Source organism: Schistocerca cancellata, chromosome 6 (assembly GCF_023864275.1).
Source record: "Schistocerca cancellata isolate TAMUIC-IGC-003103 chromosome 6, iqSchCanc2.1, whole genome shotgun sequence".
NCBI classification, from domain to species: domain Eukaryota; kingdom Metazoa; phylum Arthropoda; class Insecta; order Orthoptera; family Acrididae; genus Schistocerca; species Schistocerca cancellata.
This window is the reverse complement of record NC_064631.1, coordinates 260951492-260965766: the sequence shown is the minus strand read 5'-3', so window position 1 is coordinate 260965766 and position 14275 is coordinate 260951492. Positions and strand designations below refer to the sequence as shown.

The 14275-nt window shown below is 38.4% G+C and overlaps 1 protein-coding gene across 1 annotated transcript in view; it reads left to right on the top strand.

Moving 5' to 3' along the window:
• The window catches only part of LOC126190913 (transmembrane 9 superfamily member 4), a 59897-nt gene extending 55331 nt beyond the window's left edge, over positions 1-4566 (top strand). Inside the window, exons 9-10 of the mRNA XM_049931543.1 lie at positions 1611-1794; positions 2437-4566. Coding sequence (XP_049787500.1) covers positions 1611-1794; positions 2437-2676 — 424 coding nt within the window. The 3' untranslated portion in view covers positions 2677-4566. The remainder of the gene's footprint in view (positions 1-1610; positions 1795-2436) is intronic.
• The last annotated feature ends 9709 nt before the right edge of the window (positions 4567-14275 follow it).

Sequence of the window (14275 nt, the reverse complement as noted above, 5' to 3'; positions counted from 1 at the left end):
GAAGAGCGTGTTTTGTCCTGAAGAGGATTGGCCATCAATAGTGAAAGAATGATGATAGTGGTGAAAAGCAAGATATAGCTGAAGAAAGTTGCTTTTACATGGAACTTAATGGTGATTGTGTTAGATGTGAACAGTAAATGACTAGTGGAATGTGATATTTTCTGACAAATCAGTATTTTCCACAGTGACTGATGTGTCTGTTGTGATCTCAGATATATCTCCGAATAATTTTGCAGCGGCTTTATGTCGGTGACAGTTTGGTGCTGGAAGTGTTCCCTTGGTGTTGAAACACTTAAAGATAAATGTCAGACTTAATGCTGCTCAATATACTCATATTATGGATAATGTTATGATCTCATCTTTGTGACAGATATACCTTGAGGGATTAATCTGTTTCCGGCAGGATCAGTCTCCAATACATGTAACAGATGCAGTGCAGGAGTGGTTTGGAGAAGAGAATGAGATTTCTCTTCTCAGCTAACCTCCTCCTGCACCGAACCTCAGCCCATTGAAAACATACGGTTGCAAATGAAATGGACCATGCAAGAAAACTAGCCTGACTTCGTGCCAAGGACCTCTGTCAATGTGTGATGAATGGGAGATGGTGGCAGAAAATGGAGGACTTCTTACTCAGCTCAAAGACACCCTGCTTTGCCAGATGCAGATGGTAATTGAATTGGAAGGACTGTGAACAGGACGTTGAGTGGTACAGAAACCACAAGTGCTATTTTGAAGGCTGATAAAATCTTATTGTGAACTGTGAAGTTCATTGTATTAATTTTTGGTTTTCTATAAACAAACAAATGATCACAGTAGAACAAAAAATAGTTACTAAAATTGTGGTTTGGTCTGAATCTCGCAATTGTACAGTTGTTGTTGACCAAATGATCAGGCTGCCGAACTGGAAAGTCATTATACTGAGTTGTGTGATATCCAAATATATCTTGCTGTTTTCAGAGGGGTGCATGCTTCATAAGTTCTAACTCTCGCAGTTACACTCACAAGTGTCCATAATCTTCATGAGCAGTCCTATAAACTCTGTAATGTTACTGGCTCCTGCAAAACGCAGCTGGCAATAAATTTTCAGCCATCGCTACTTTATGTACTATGAAGTTTTATAATTCCGTTTAAAATATTTTTATGTATTTTGTGAACTCATCTGTAAATGGTTTGCAATATTTAAACACAAATTAATTTATTAACCTGTAAATGTACTCATTTCACATGATTATAATATATTATTAAAGTGGCCCATGGAATGTGTGACTAATACACCAACTATTCAGCCATCCAACCAGCTAGCCAACCAACCAATGAAACCTGCTTCAGCTAACTGGAGTTTGGTTTCCTAGAATTTTCTGAAGTCATTCAATGTGAACACTGTCATGTTTGTCCGTCTCTTAATAGATATCGCACCTATTCATGTCCAGTAGAACTTCAGTCTCCCCCTCCCCCTCCTCCTCCATAAATGACTGTGAAGTCAGTGTGCTGTTCCACAACAGAAAACGGCTTTTAATTAGAATGAAGAGAATGAGAGTCTTGTTAGTGATTAGAATTGAAGTTTGGAGTATTCATAAATAAGCAACTTTTTGTTATTCCTTTGTTTTCAGCACTTTAATGGCAGGTGTACTGCCATTTGGAGCTGTATTTATTGAGCTGTTTTTCATATTCTCTGCAATTTGGGAAAATCAATTCTACTATCTGTTTGGTTTCCTGTTCCTTGTGTTCATTATCTTGGTGATATCATGCTCCCAGATATCAATTGTAATGGTGTACTTCCAGCTGTGTGGTGAGGTAAGCAGTGCATTTTTCTTTTAAGAAAATCAGTAAAGTATTAGTTTATTACCTGATACCTAAACTGCAGGAAAACACAGGAAAGAATTTAATATAAGCAGGAACACTAGTTAATCTTTTTGGAAGACTATATTCACTGTTAATAAATGTGTATGTTGATTCAGAGTATGTACTCTGATAGAGTCACTGTAGTTCGAGATGTAACCTTTCAGAAATGTATGCTGTAACTGTCATAGTATAGTATGCTGTTTAAAAAGAAATTACATGTTCAACATCATGGGTGCATGGATTGTCATGCCAATTTTTTAAATTACTTGTGTAGTATTTAATACAGAGTAACACACACACACACACACACACACACACACACACACACACACACACACAGACCGTGGATTGTCATGCCAATTTTTTAAATTACTTGTGTAGTATTTAATACAGAGTAACACACACACCACACACACACACACACACACACACACACACACACACACACGTGGACAGTGTCTATGATCTCCAGATATTTTTATGTACACATGCTGCAAGTCAGTTGGTTTTCTGTTAGTTGGTTCTCCATCTGTTGGTTTACTGTACAGCCTGCCAAAGACTTTTATTTGTAACTGGTGCATTTTCTTTTTTCAGGATTACCATTGGTGGTGGAGAAGTTTTGTAGTTTCAGGAGGGTCAGCAATATATGTCTTTGCATATTCAGTATTTTATTTTGTCAGCAAGCTGGAAATAACAGAGTTCATTCCCACATTGTTATATTTCGGCTACACAGCTATTATGGTGATAACATTTTGGCTTCTTACTGGAACTATCGGTTTTTTTGCAGCATATGCATTTATTCGGAAGATTTATGCTGCTGTGAAGATTGACTGATATTTTGAATTTGTTGTGCAGCAGATCTCACGGACTGTGGTTATTTATGAAAGTGGGGACCATTGGCAGTTGGAGAATCCCTCATGTCATCTTTACTGTTGTAGTTAAAGGTTGTAATTCTGCAGTTCTGTTTGAAATAAACACTCTCTAAGCAGTACTGAGAGCTGTGGTTGCAGCAGTGAAAGAAATTGTAAAGCTTGGTAACCTAATAGTCTCAGTACTGTCAGTCACACAATACCAAAAAAAAAAAGAAAAAGAAAAAAGTTTTAATATGTGATTATCATATATTTAAATGTGCAAATATATTTTAATAAAGTTCTTCATTAGTGAGAGCTTGCTGCATATGTTACCACTGGACAGGAATGTGGTGATAAGAGAGCTGCATCCTGTGTTCTCTCTATGATGAGAATTTATATCAGTAATATTGTGCTGTACTGGCTGTTTTCTCAGATGTATAGTTTGCAAATGAATGTGTAAAAGTGTTTGCATGTTCTTTATTGACCATGATATTGTTTAGTAGTAATATCTTGTATTTACTAGCAATGAACACAGTTTCTTAAAAATATATTTTTATGTAATATAAAAAGTGTAAAAACATAATATATCTCTGAATGCTCTACTTTGACATGTACCAATTTTATTTAACAATTATGAGTTAATGTGTATTGTGTACCTTATTCCGTATGATGTCTTATAAAGATTTGTTCAGTGAAGTTGTGGTTGACAGATGTATTGTCCTACTACTGGAGTCTCTTGTGTGCTTATTGGATTACAGTAGTTCAGGAAAGTGCTTCATTTGTGTGTTGTAATATTAAATACTGAAAAAATTATAATCACAGATGGAGCTTTAATTGTGTGCCCATCTCTTAATGTTGAAAGCGTATACAGTTGGAGTAAAGATCATTTTATATTTCCAAATTTGCAAGTGTAATTAAGTTTGAAAGTAAGTGGAAGTAACTCTCTCTGTGTGTGTGTGTGTGTGTGTGTGTGTGTGTGTGTGTGTGTGTGTGTGTGTGCGAGAGAGAGAGAGAGAGAGAGAGAGAGAGAGAGAGAGAGAGAGAGAGAGAGAGTTTAATATAGATTCTATTGCCATTTTGTACTTCTCTGTAGCCATTGCACAATTTAAGAAATCTGTGTGTTACGGAGCATTATATCAATAAGTGAAAGTTGTTTGTTATTTTGTTTGTAACAGGCATTTTTAAATTATTTTGCTGCCTGAATAAATGTGCATGACCTGTGATAGTTTTATGTATTGTATTTATTTATTGACCATGGAAACAAGTACTAGGAATTGGTTATTAGTATAGGACAAAGGAGTGGAAGGACTGTCCAGTTATACTGATTCAGGTACTGCTGATGACACTTCGATCGCAGAAGTTTCAGTATTAAATGTAAAACAAATGAATTACCAATAAACAAACTGCATATCCTCAAGACTAATTCATTATTGTTGTGGTTTTTTTAGTACTCTTTGTGTTCTTTCAAGAGTTGGGTTGAACCACACAGTCATAGATCAGTAAATTGCTTAACAGTGTTTAAGCAACTGCAAGGCATATATATGCATCAGTAATTAAAACTACGCATTACAAGCAGTGTTGGCAGCTATAAGAAATCGATGCAACTTTGACTAGCACTGCTTCAGAGTTCTAAATTAAACATCAGATTTGAATAATGCAAAATGCTTCTAATTCTAGAACCGTTAACTTGCTGTAAGATTTACATAATCATTGGATACAGACTGTACTTAGTGACAAATAAAAGGTTGCTGCTTTCGTATTGAGATAAATGAGGAAAGCTTTGTACTGTCTAAAGTCTGTCATTATGGTAACAATGATGATAAATGCTCATTAGTCTGCATACAATAAAGGTTTAATGTTTTATTGTTGTAAAGATAGTAGTAGTCATTCTTCCTGAATATAGTCCACATTTGAATGAGAGTGTGTGGTGATTTGTTGCTGAATGTTGTAAAACATTATTTTGTAAATAATTTAGGAGTAAAAGGGGCAACTTGCCGAACAATGGCAGACTTGAGTCATCAAAAAAAGAATGAAAACTTTGCTAGCTTCTGGACGGATCCTTTTATGGGCTAGAATGCATGTAGTGGCCCTGGCGTTTGCAGGTGCGCCTACATGCTCTAACTTGTAATAGAATTCATCTGAAAGCAAGCAAAGTTTTCATTCTTTTTTTTTTTTTTGTGCCTGTCGGTGACTCTACATGCCCACCATTCAGTGAATTCACCTATTTACTTCTAAATTATTTGCATTCTGTTGAACTTTCATTACCATATAAACATTATTTTGTGATAGGTTCATAATGCTTTATGAAAATTTTTTGCAATTTGTAACCAACATTTCATTATATAACTGTTCTGTGACAGTTATTTATAAGGGGCATTCAAATGAAAGCTGGTCACTAGTGTAAAGTAAAGGTAATGATTTTATTAACTCAAAAATGTAATTGTACACAGAACACATACTCAAAAATAGTCGCCAAAACTGTTCAGACATTTATCCCATTGTGACACTAGCCAGTAGATTCCATCCTTGAAGAAGCTAGTAGGCTGCTTGGGGGGGGGGGGATGAGGGTGGGTGCTGATGCTGATAACCGGTAACCGATGGATCTCGTCCACAGTGATTATGCAGTTCTCAAAGTCTAAAGCATTCATGTCTGCAACCATTTCCCGTGTTGTAACACAATGAGCCTGTCCAGAACGACCATAGTCTTCCAGTGACTCGCGCCCCTGTAGGAATTTTTTGTGCCATTCCACAAAACTCGAACGACTCGGACTGTACTCACCACACAGATCCTTCATCCATCTATACATTTCACGGCCTCCTACTCCCTCCGCCGCCAAAAATCGAATCACTCCTCGTTGTTCCTGCTTACTTGCCAGTATGTTCGGTAGTGGACAATAACTTGTGTGACCACCTTCTCTTTGGCGTGAAACCACACTGGTGCTATGCAACATCGAACGGTGCACATGGCGCCACCGTGCCTGCAGTTATGTGTAAGGCAATGGTAGATGCACTGACCCGGTTTCATTTGAATGAACCTCATATAATAAATGTGCTTGAGAAAGTTTTTGAAATAATTAATGTATTTCACATATTAAATTTTAATTGGTATGGGTGCATTTATGATTACAACCACATGTACTCCATAAGCCACTGTACAGAGTGTTGCAGTGTGTGCTTTGTACCATTATTAACTACTCTGTGTCCTACTTGTTTCATGTGTGCAGTGAGCAAAATGTGGATTTAATGAGCTCCTATATGCTTATTAATATACCTTATGTTATCCTCGTGGTTCCTATCCAGAATAAACAATGAAGATAGAGTGATTGCACAGTATATCACAAATCTGGTTCTCTAAATTTATCTAAGAGGATTTTGTGAGAACATTACCATTCTTCCAGCTATTTCAATTTTAGTCTTTGTTACCATTTGATATGGTTTATATTGACGTATTATGATCCTAACAGAATATTGCAAATTCTTTAAACATCTTCCATCAGGCAAGTTTGGTAATGAGTCAAAAGATGGAAAGAGTATTGTAGATCAGGTAGCACTATTCTTAAATTTAAAAGGTAAACTGCAGTTTCCTGCAATTTTTCCAACTAATCCATGTCTTCCATACTACCAATTTTACATATTTATTCCATTTCACATTGTTGTTGTTGTATTACTCGCAGATTTATAAATAATGTAACAGGCTTTAGAAGGCAAAATGATAAAGATGTCCAGATGAACTAAACTATCTTGGTGGCTTAAATTTCTTGTGGAAGTATGGAACATTTTGAGCTACTTTATCTAGTCTTTGACATTATTTGTTCACATTTATGCACAAACCTTCAGCCCCTTTCAGTACTCACCATTTGCACTAATACACTTGTGTAATCTGTTATTCAGTTTTTCAAAACATTTGAATTCATCTTTAGTGATGCTTGACAGCATCTCAGCAATATGAGCAAAACACATTCCTTTCATGCATCTTCCCATTCTAGAAGACAAAAAGAGTGACATGGGGCAAGGTCGGGTGAGCGTTGGGGGTGAGGAATAGGTGTCACCATTTTTGGTCAAGAACTGTTGTACACAGGGTTGTGTGGGCAGGGGTGTTGTCATGATGGAAAAACCACTCACCTAACTGCCACAAATCAGGCTGTTTCTGTCACACACTGTTACATAATCTTTTCAAAATTTCCAAGTAGATTGCCTAGTTAACTGTCTGACTCTGCAGAACAAACTCTCAGTGGTCGACGCCTCTCACATAAGAACATTAAATCAGCATTGTTTTAATGTTTGATTTCACCTGACGAGCTTTCTTGGGGCGAGGTGAACTTGAAGTCATCGACTGGCTTGATTGTTGCTTTGGTTCAGGATCTGAAGCATAGCATCAAGTTTTGTAACTTGTGATAATTTTTGAAAAAAAAAAAAAATGTTTGGATCATTTTGGGACTCTTTTCGGAGCAGAGCATGCTTCCATGTGACCTCATTTTTGTTCAGCAGTTGTTGTACGAATTTCTCAGCCATGCTTTCCATTCCTTGTGTTTGGGTACACGTCTTTATTGTGTCACAAGGTTCAGTGCTTGGCGCACTTCCGTTCTTAGTCTACATAAATGATTTACCTAGGACATTCAAGGACCCTTCAAAAACTGTAATGTTTTCTGATGACATTATTGATAAAGGGCTCAAATACATCCATACTAGACACAGCCAGGAGAATAATGGAACAGGTGGTTCACAGACATTTTATCTCTTACAGAAAATGTTGTTATGCAGTTCCACACAAATCAAAATGACTTACAGGTACAAGAAGTGAAGATCAAAAAGATTACTCTGGATGACGCTCATGTGTGAATTACTTGGGCATCCAGATATATAACAGATTGAGATAGCACTAGCATATAGATAAAATTACAACACACACACACACACACACACACACACACACACACACACACACACACACACACTTCTGCCTGCTTTGCGGTTATAAGTGTCTCTCATTGTGTTGACCTGCAGTCAGGATCACTAGCATGCTTTCATTCTATACAGTCTTATGGCATAATCTACAGGGCAATGCTGCAAAGACTAAAAAGATTATTTAGTCTACAGGAGTGTGCAATAAGCAAATTATGTGAAATTGACAACCGAACATCTTACAGAAGCTGCTTCAAGGATGTCGGGATTTTTAAATTTGCATGCCAATAGATATACTTCCGAATGATAATTTAGATCATTACAAGAGTAGGATGAAATGTGCAATTCACAACCACACTATTGGAACAAAGTCATTTTCATATGGACATTGTATCTCTTCAGGGATTCACAGTGGTTACTGGTAGATAAAACCAAAGCAAAAGAATACCTCAGCAGCCACTCCTTCAATTTATAAAAAATGTTGTACTTGAGGATGAAACTACACACAACTAATAATTGTATTAAAAAGAGGTCTTGAATTTGCCATTATATAGATAGTGGAGAGTAAACTGTACATTGCTTTGTTTGAATTGCCATCTGCTGTGGCCGAGTGGTTCTAGGCGCTTCTGTCTGGGACTGCACTGCTGCTACAGTCGCAGGTTTGAATCCTGCTTCGCGCATGTATGTGTGTGATGTCCTTAGGTTAGTTAGGTTTCAGTAGTTCTAAGTCTAGGGGACTGATGACCTCAGATGTTAAGTTCTACAGTGCTTGGAGTCATTTGCACTTTTTTTTTTTAATTAGTAAATAAAAATGGGAGCTGAGAAACAGGCTACTTGTGTATAGTACTCTAGCAACTCATGATCGGAGATAATCTATTCAGACTGCTAATGAAGAGAACTACTTACAGATTACTTTACATAAGTATATCAGGAGAAAAAAAGCTGCTTTGAAAGGGGGGGGGGGGATGTGTCTTACTACTCACCTGTGGTTTTTTAATGCAGTTCTTCAAACAAAGCATTTTTTTAATTTTAGACAGACTGCTATAACCTGTTTTAAACTGGGAAATAAAAGATATCTATTTGTATTAAACATTAAAGTTTTGCAGAATTTAAGTCCCTGAGGCCACGTATTCTGATATGTTATGGTAATAGTGGATGATGAAGTTTCTTTCTTCTTTGATACCGAATATTTGGAGATTTTCAGTTTTCTGCCTTATGTCTCCTGCAACCTGTTACACACTTTTGCACCAAAGCATAAAATTCCATTCTGAACACTAGATAGTGGTGCATAGCCTATAATGAAATCGTTTTTAGTTCTAGTATTGTTTGTGAGTTCATAAGAAATTCACTGTTATAAATCACAGACCCATTAAGGAATATACACTGGTGTCCAAAATTAAAGCAACAAATGACAGTTTTGCAAGGTTGCAATTATTTTTCCACAAATCATTGTAAACAGGCAGTAAAGTAGAAACAATGTAAAGAACAAACAGTGTAAACAACTGCAATATGGATAATGGTAGACAAACATGTTCATTTCTTCCAACTTAAAAGATTTGCAGACATTCTGGAACTGGTTAATTTGCTCAGCATGGTGTTGTCACCACATCTGGCTGCAATACAGGCCTGACAAAGTCAGGGCATGCTATGAGTGATGTAATCAGTTTCATGTTGAGGCAATAACACCCATTCTTACTGCAGAGCTGCCTGTAAGTCTTTGAGAGTGGTTGGTGGATGCTGACATAATGCAACCTGTATCCCTAGCACATCCCAGACATGCTCTATGAGATTCAAATTGGGAGAGTTTGCAGGCCATGCTGTGCATGTAGTATCTTCCATTTCTAACACCTGTGCTCTATGAGGTCAAGCATTATCGTCCATCAACACAAAGTCTGGGCCCACACCACCTCATAACAACCGCACGTGAGGTCTCAAGATCTCGTTGCAATACCTGACAGCAGTTAAACCATGCCGATTCAGTGGTCAACATAATCCATGTCCACACCATTAAGGATCCTCCTCATATTTGTGTCTTTCCACCATGCTTGGATTCCAAAATTGTGTTGCACGGTCCCTCCAGATGGGAATGCGTTGAGAATCTTACTCCAGACCAAATCAGGACTCATCTGCAAAAATAACTCTGGCTCAATGTTCAACTGTCCAGGTGGCATGTTGATGACCACTCTAGATGTTTACTTCTATAAAGATGCATCAGAGGTACACAAGTAGAAGGTCTCTGACAATGAAGGCTACTCTGCCGAAGCCTTCTGTATACCATTTGTCTCGATACAACCTGTCCAGTGGATGCTGAGAGATCAGATGCGAGTTTCCATGCAGTACTATGGTGGTATCACTGCACCCTCTTTTTGATGTCATACAGGGGATAGGCAAAATAATGTGAACAGTGGTAATAATGGGATGGTTGTGTTTGGCAGTCAACAACGCAGGTAAGGCACATGCTGCACTGGACTGTATGTGTGTGGTACAGACTAGGCATCAGTGCAGGTTGTTTATGAGTTTTGCACAGTTCATATTTGTATTCAGAGGTCGAGGCTGAGGTGCAATGAAGGACATAAATGAGTTCCAAAGAGTGCACATTATGGGGGTCCGATTAGCTGGAGCATCAGTAACCAAGACAGCCAACTTCTGAATGTTTCAAGAGCAACTGTTTCAAACAGTCATGACAGCCTACACAAAGCATGGAAAGACATCATCTTGTAAACCTAATAGTGGGCGCAAATCAAAAATAAATGACAGAGATTGTCATACGCTAATACGAATTGTGTCGAAACAACAAAAAGCTGTGCCGGCTAAAATGGCTGCAGAGCTCAATAGCCATCTTCGAGACCCAGTATCGGCACTGTCTGCCGAGAACTCTGTAAGGTGAATATTCATGGACGAGCTGCTATACTGAAATCATTAGTGATGACAACCAATGCAAAGAAGTGTAAAACATGGTGTCAGGAGCATAAATCCTGGACAGCTGATCAGTGGAAACATGTCGTATTGTCCAATGAGTCAGCATTTTCAGCCGGGTTTACGTCTGGATAATGCCAAAAGAATCCTACAGTCCTGATTGCTTGATTCCAATGGTAAAGCATGGAGGTGAAAGTGTGATGGTGTGGGCAGTCGTATTCTGCTGGTCCTATCTTTAATCTCAAAGGCCGTGTCACAGCCAATGATTATGTGAACATTTTAGGTGATCAGGTGCACCTCATGATTCACATTCTGTTCCCCAGCAATGGTGCCATATTGCAGGACAATAATGCACCCATTCACACAGCCAGGACAGTACAATCGTGGTATGAGGATCATGTAACTGGACTGCAGCGTCTTCCCTGGCCAGCAAAGTCCGGATTCGAACATTATCAAACCCCTGTGGGTGGTATCGGAGTGCAGACTCTGGAGCAGATTTCTGCCTGCCTCATCACCACAGGAGTTAGTAGACGTTCAGATAGAAGAGTGGCATAAAATTCCACTGGAGACTATACAATCATTATATGCCAGAATACCAAGAACAATCGCAGCTGTATTACGGGCAAATGAGGGTCCAACCCCTTGTTGATAAACCATTCCCTAATAAGTTCAGGTGTTCACATAATTTTGCCCATCCCTATAATGGTCGGCCCTGCCCCAGTCTTCAGGACACTGTTTTGGTCTCTATAAATTGTCGACACATCCAAGAAATAACAGAACAATTCACATGAAGCCTTCAGGTCACATCAGTTTGCGACTGTCTTGCTTCCATCCTTCTTATGGTGCTCCACCATAGAGTCTCTGGTAGGCATCTTCCTTATGCCATACTGCATTACCTGTGACTGTATACACAGTGACTGTGGATGTGGAGCTATCCGGCAAACCCTACCTCATTTGATAGGTACCTTGACAATATCGGCATGTTGTTCATGGATAGGAATGCCATCTTCCATACAGAACACGATTGTACGGACACATGTTGGCATTTTATATGATTGTACTGTGAGTCAGACACAACATGGGAAAATAGCAGTGTGTTGCTTTAATTTTGGACACCATTGTATGTTTTGGCATGTAAGTGTAAGAATATCCAGGTCCCTGGAAAAGCTGCTGCAAGATGTTCAGCGAATAACTTTATATAGTTTGCTTACTGCACACTTCTGTCGGCCACATTTACAGGTGCTAGTTGTATTGACATTGTAATTATGCAGTGAGACAGAACCGAGTAAACATATTGTAGAAATCCTTTCTGCGGGTCAAGACAGTGAGAGAGATTTCTAACTGCAAAACAGGCAGAACTGAACTTTTTGATTAATTTAACGATGTGCTGGTGCTACCTCAATTTATTATCAATGTGGATGCACAGGAAGAACCTCATCCAGTGTATACTCATTGATCTTTACTTCTTGTTCTTGTAAGGCATTTTGATTCGTTTGGAAGTACCTAATATATTTCTTTCCTTCTCATCTCATCTAGTAAGTCTTCCCTGACTGGATGACTTTTCCAAACTCTGCTCCGTTCCTTAAACCTATCCAGCCCTCTTCATTCACCCCTCTTCTTTATCCTTCAACCCTTTCACTGGAAGAAGGAGCCACTGGCTCCGAAAGCTTGCATACCTACTACTTTTTTAATATGTGTCTTCTTCTGCAGCCGCTTAGTGAGTAGATTTTTTATCTATCATATTACCTAATATGTTCCTTTGTAAGATTAAGGGTTGAGCTGTTAGCTGTGAACTATTTGTAAACCTGTTTCATTACTGTTCTGCCGGCCACGGTGGCCGAGCAGTTCTAGGTGCTTCAGTCCGAAACCACGCGACTGCTACAGTCACAGGTTCGAGTCCTGCCTCGGGGATGGATATGTGTGATGTCCTTAGGTTATTTAGATTTAAGTAGTTCTAAGTTCTAGGGGACTGATGACCTCAGCAGTTAAGTCTCATAGTGCTCAGAGCCATTTTTTTGAAATGCAGTGCTGGCGGGCACCTTAACACGATGCGGCGAGCGCCACCTAAAAAGTGCAGCTGTTGTTGTCATTAGCTTTGATGCTACCACAAGAAGCCTTGATGCTACCACTATTGTAACTGCTACGCTGACGTCACTTGCCGATTGTTTAAAAGCGGCAGTTCATGTGTTAATTGTTTCCAGATGTAGTGCTAAAACTTTTGCATTGTTGCTGTGTTTTATTTATTATTTTTTGGTCTTGAGAGGTCTCATTTATTATCATTCCATCGGGCGCATGTGTTCAGATTGATACACGTCGAAATTTTCTCTAAATTAGTTTTCAACAATTGGCAATATTGGCGCCTTCTCGTTAATAGCCTCTCTTCTCCTAATGCTTTTCATTGTTGTGTGATTCTGTAAATTACTTGTCTCCAATTGGCAGGACTGGCGCCTTCTCGTTATAGCTTCCTTTCTCTGTATGCTTTTCATTGTTGGATGATTCAGTATCGACGCTAGTGCTCTGTTGATGAACGTCAAATATCAAATTAATACACTGCTCCTGATAGCGTTATTTTATAGGAATTTTATTATTTTAAGTGGGATGTACTAGATCATGTTGAAGAAATCCAAAGCATGTAAGCATATTGTTCAAAGAGGATAATATTTATCGAAATTTACCTGGACCAATAGGCGTAGCCAAAGCAGCCTTTGTGATGCTGTAATTGCCTCATAGATGACGATACTTCGTCTATTGTAGTTTTGTATTCCAATAAGCATTTTGAGAGCGTCAAAAGCTTCATTTTAGCATGAGAGAGGGGTAAAATCAATCTATGTTATTGAATTGTTTTTAACTGTTGTTAACAAAAGTAACAGATAAAGCCTGGAAGACCTGTGTGAACTGATGGGGATGGCATTGAAAAATTTCGCCTCATAATGAACATAAAACCTTTCAAATTTATTGTGGGGTGCCTTAGATTTTACAGTCGCGCTATTTGTGTTGAAAGTAGACTATTAGACAAGCTAACAGAATTCGGGAAATATTTACTGTGTTTGTACACAGCTACCAGAAATCTTATACCCTTGGAGAAAATTTTACAGTAGACAAGAAGCTGGAAGGATTCAGTGGAAGGTGCAGTTTTCGCCAGTATGTACCTATCAAAACAAATAAATATGGATTTAAAATCTATGCTTTTGTGGATTCTTAAGTATTTTACCTGTACAATTTGGAAATATACGTTGTGTTGCAACGAGAAGGATTGTACCAACTGAGCAATAAACATTTCGATGTTGTTCTGTGACTGTGTAAACCTATATATCAGTCAGGTCGAAATGTGAAAGCACAACTGGTTTACTAGTATTGGATTGATAATGGAGCAATGAAGGGAGAATTTTTCTTTTGTTGGCACGATGAGAGTTTGCTATCAGTAAAGGATGAGATGCCCACAGTTCCTATTTTGGCTTCCACAAGACTGAACTCTAGTTTCCTCCATACCTAAAAAGGGGAAGTGGGAAGTGTGTGATCCCGGCACGCGTTTGCATGGAGATAATTCGATAGATGCTGACACTGGAGATAAACGGAAGTGATCCATTGTAAATTTTACAATAGTGTCAAGTGTTGTATTTTCACAATGGATAAGCTGAATGCTTTCTACAATGCTACAAGAAATGTGCGCCGTTGGTCCACGGTTATATTTTTGTAATGATCAATATGGTTGGAATCTATGCACAAGTGATTTATGGTGCCAACAGTAAGAATTGTATCAGAAG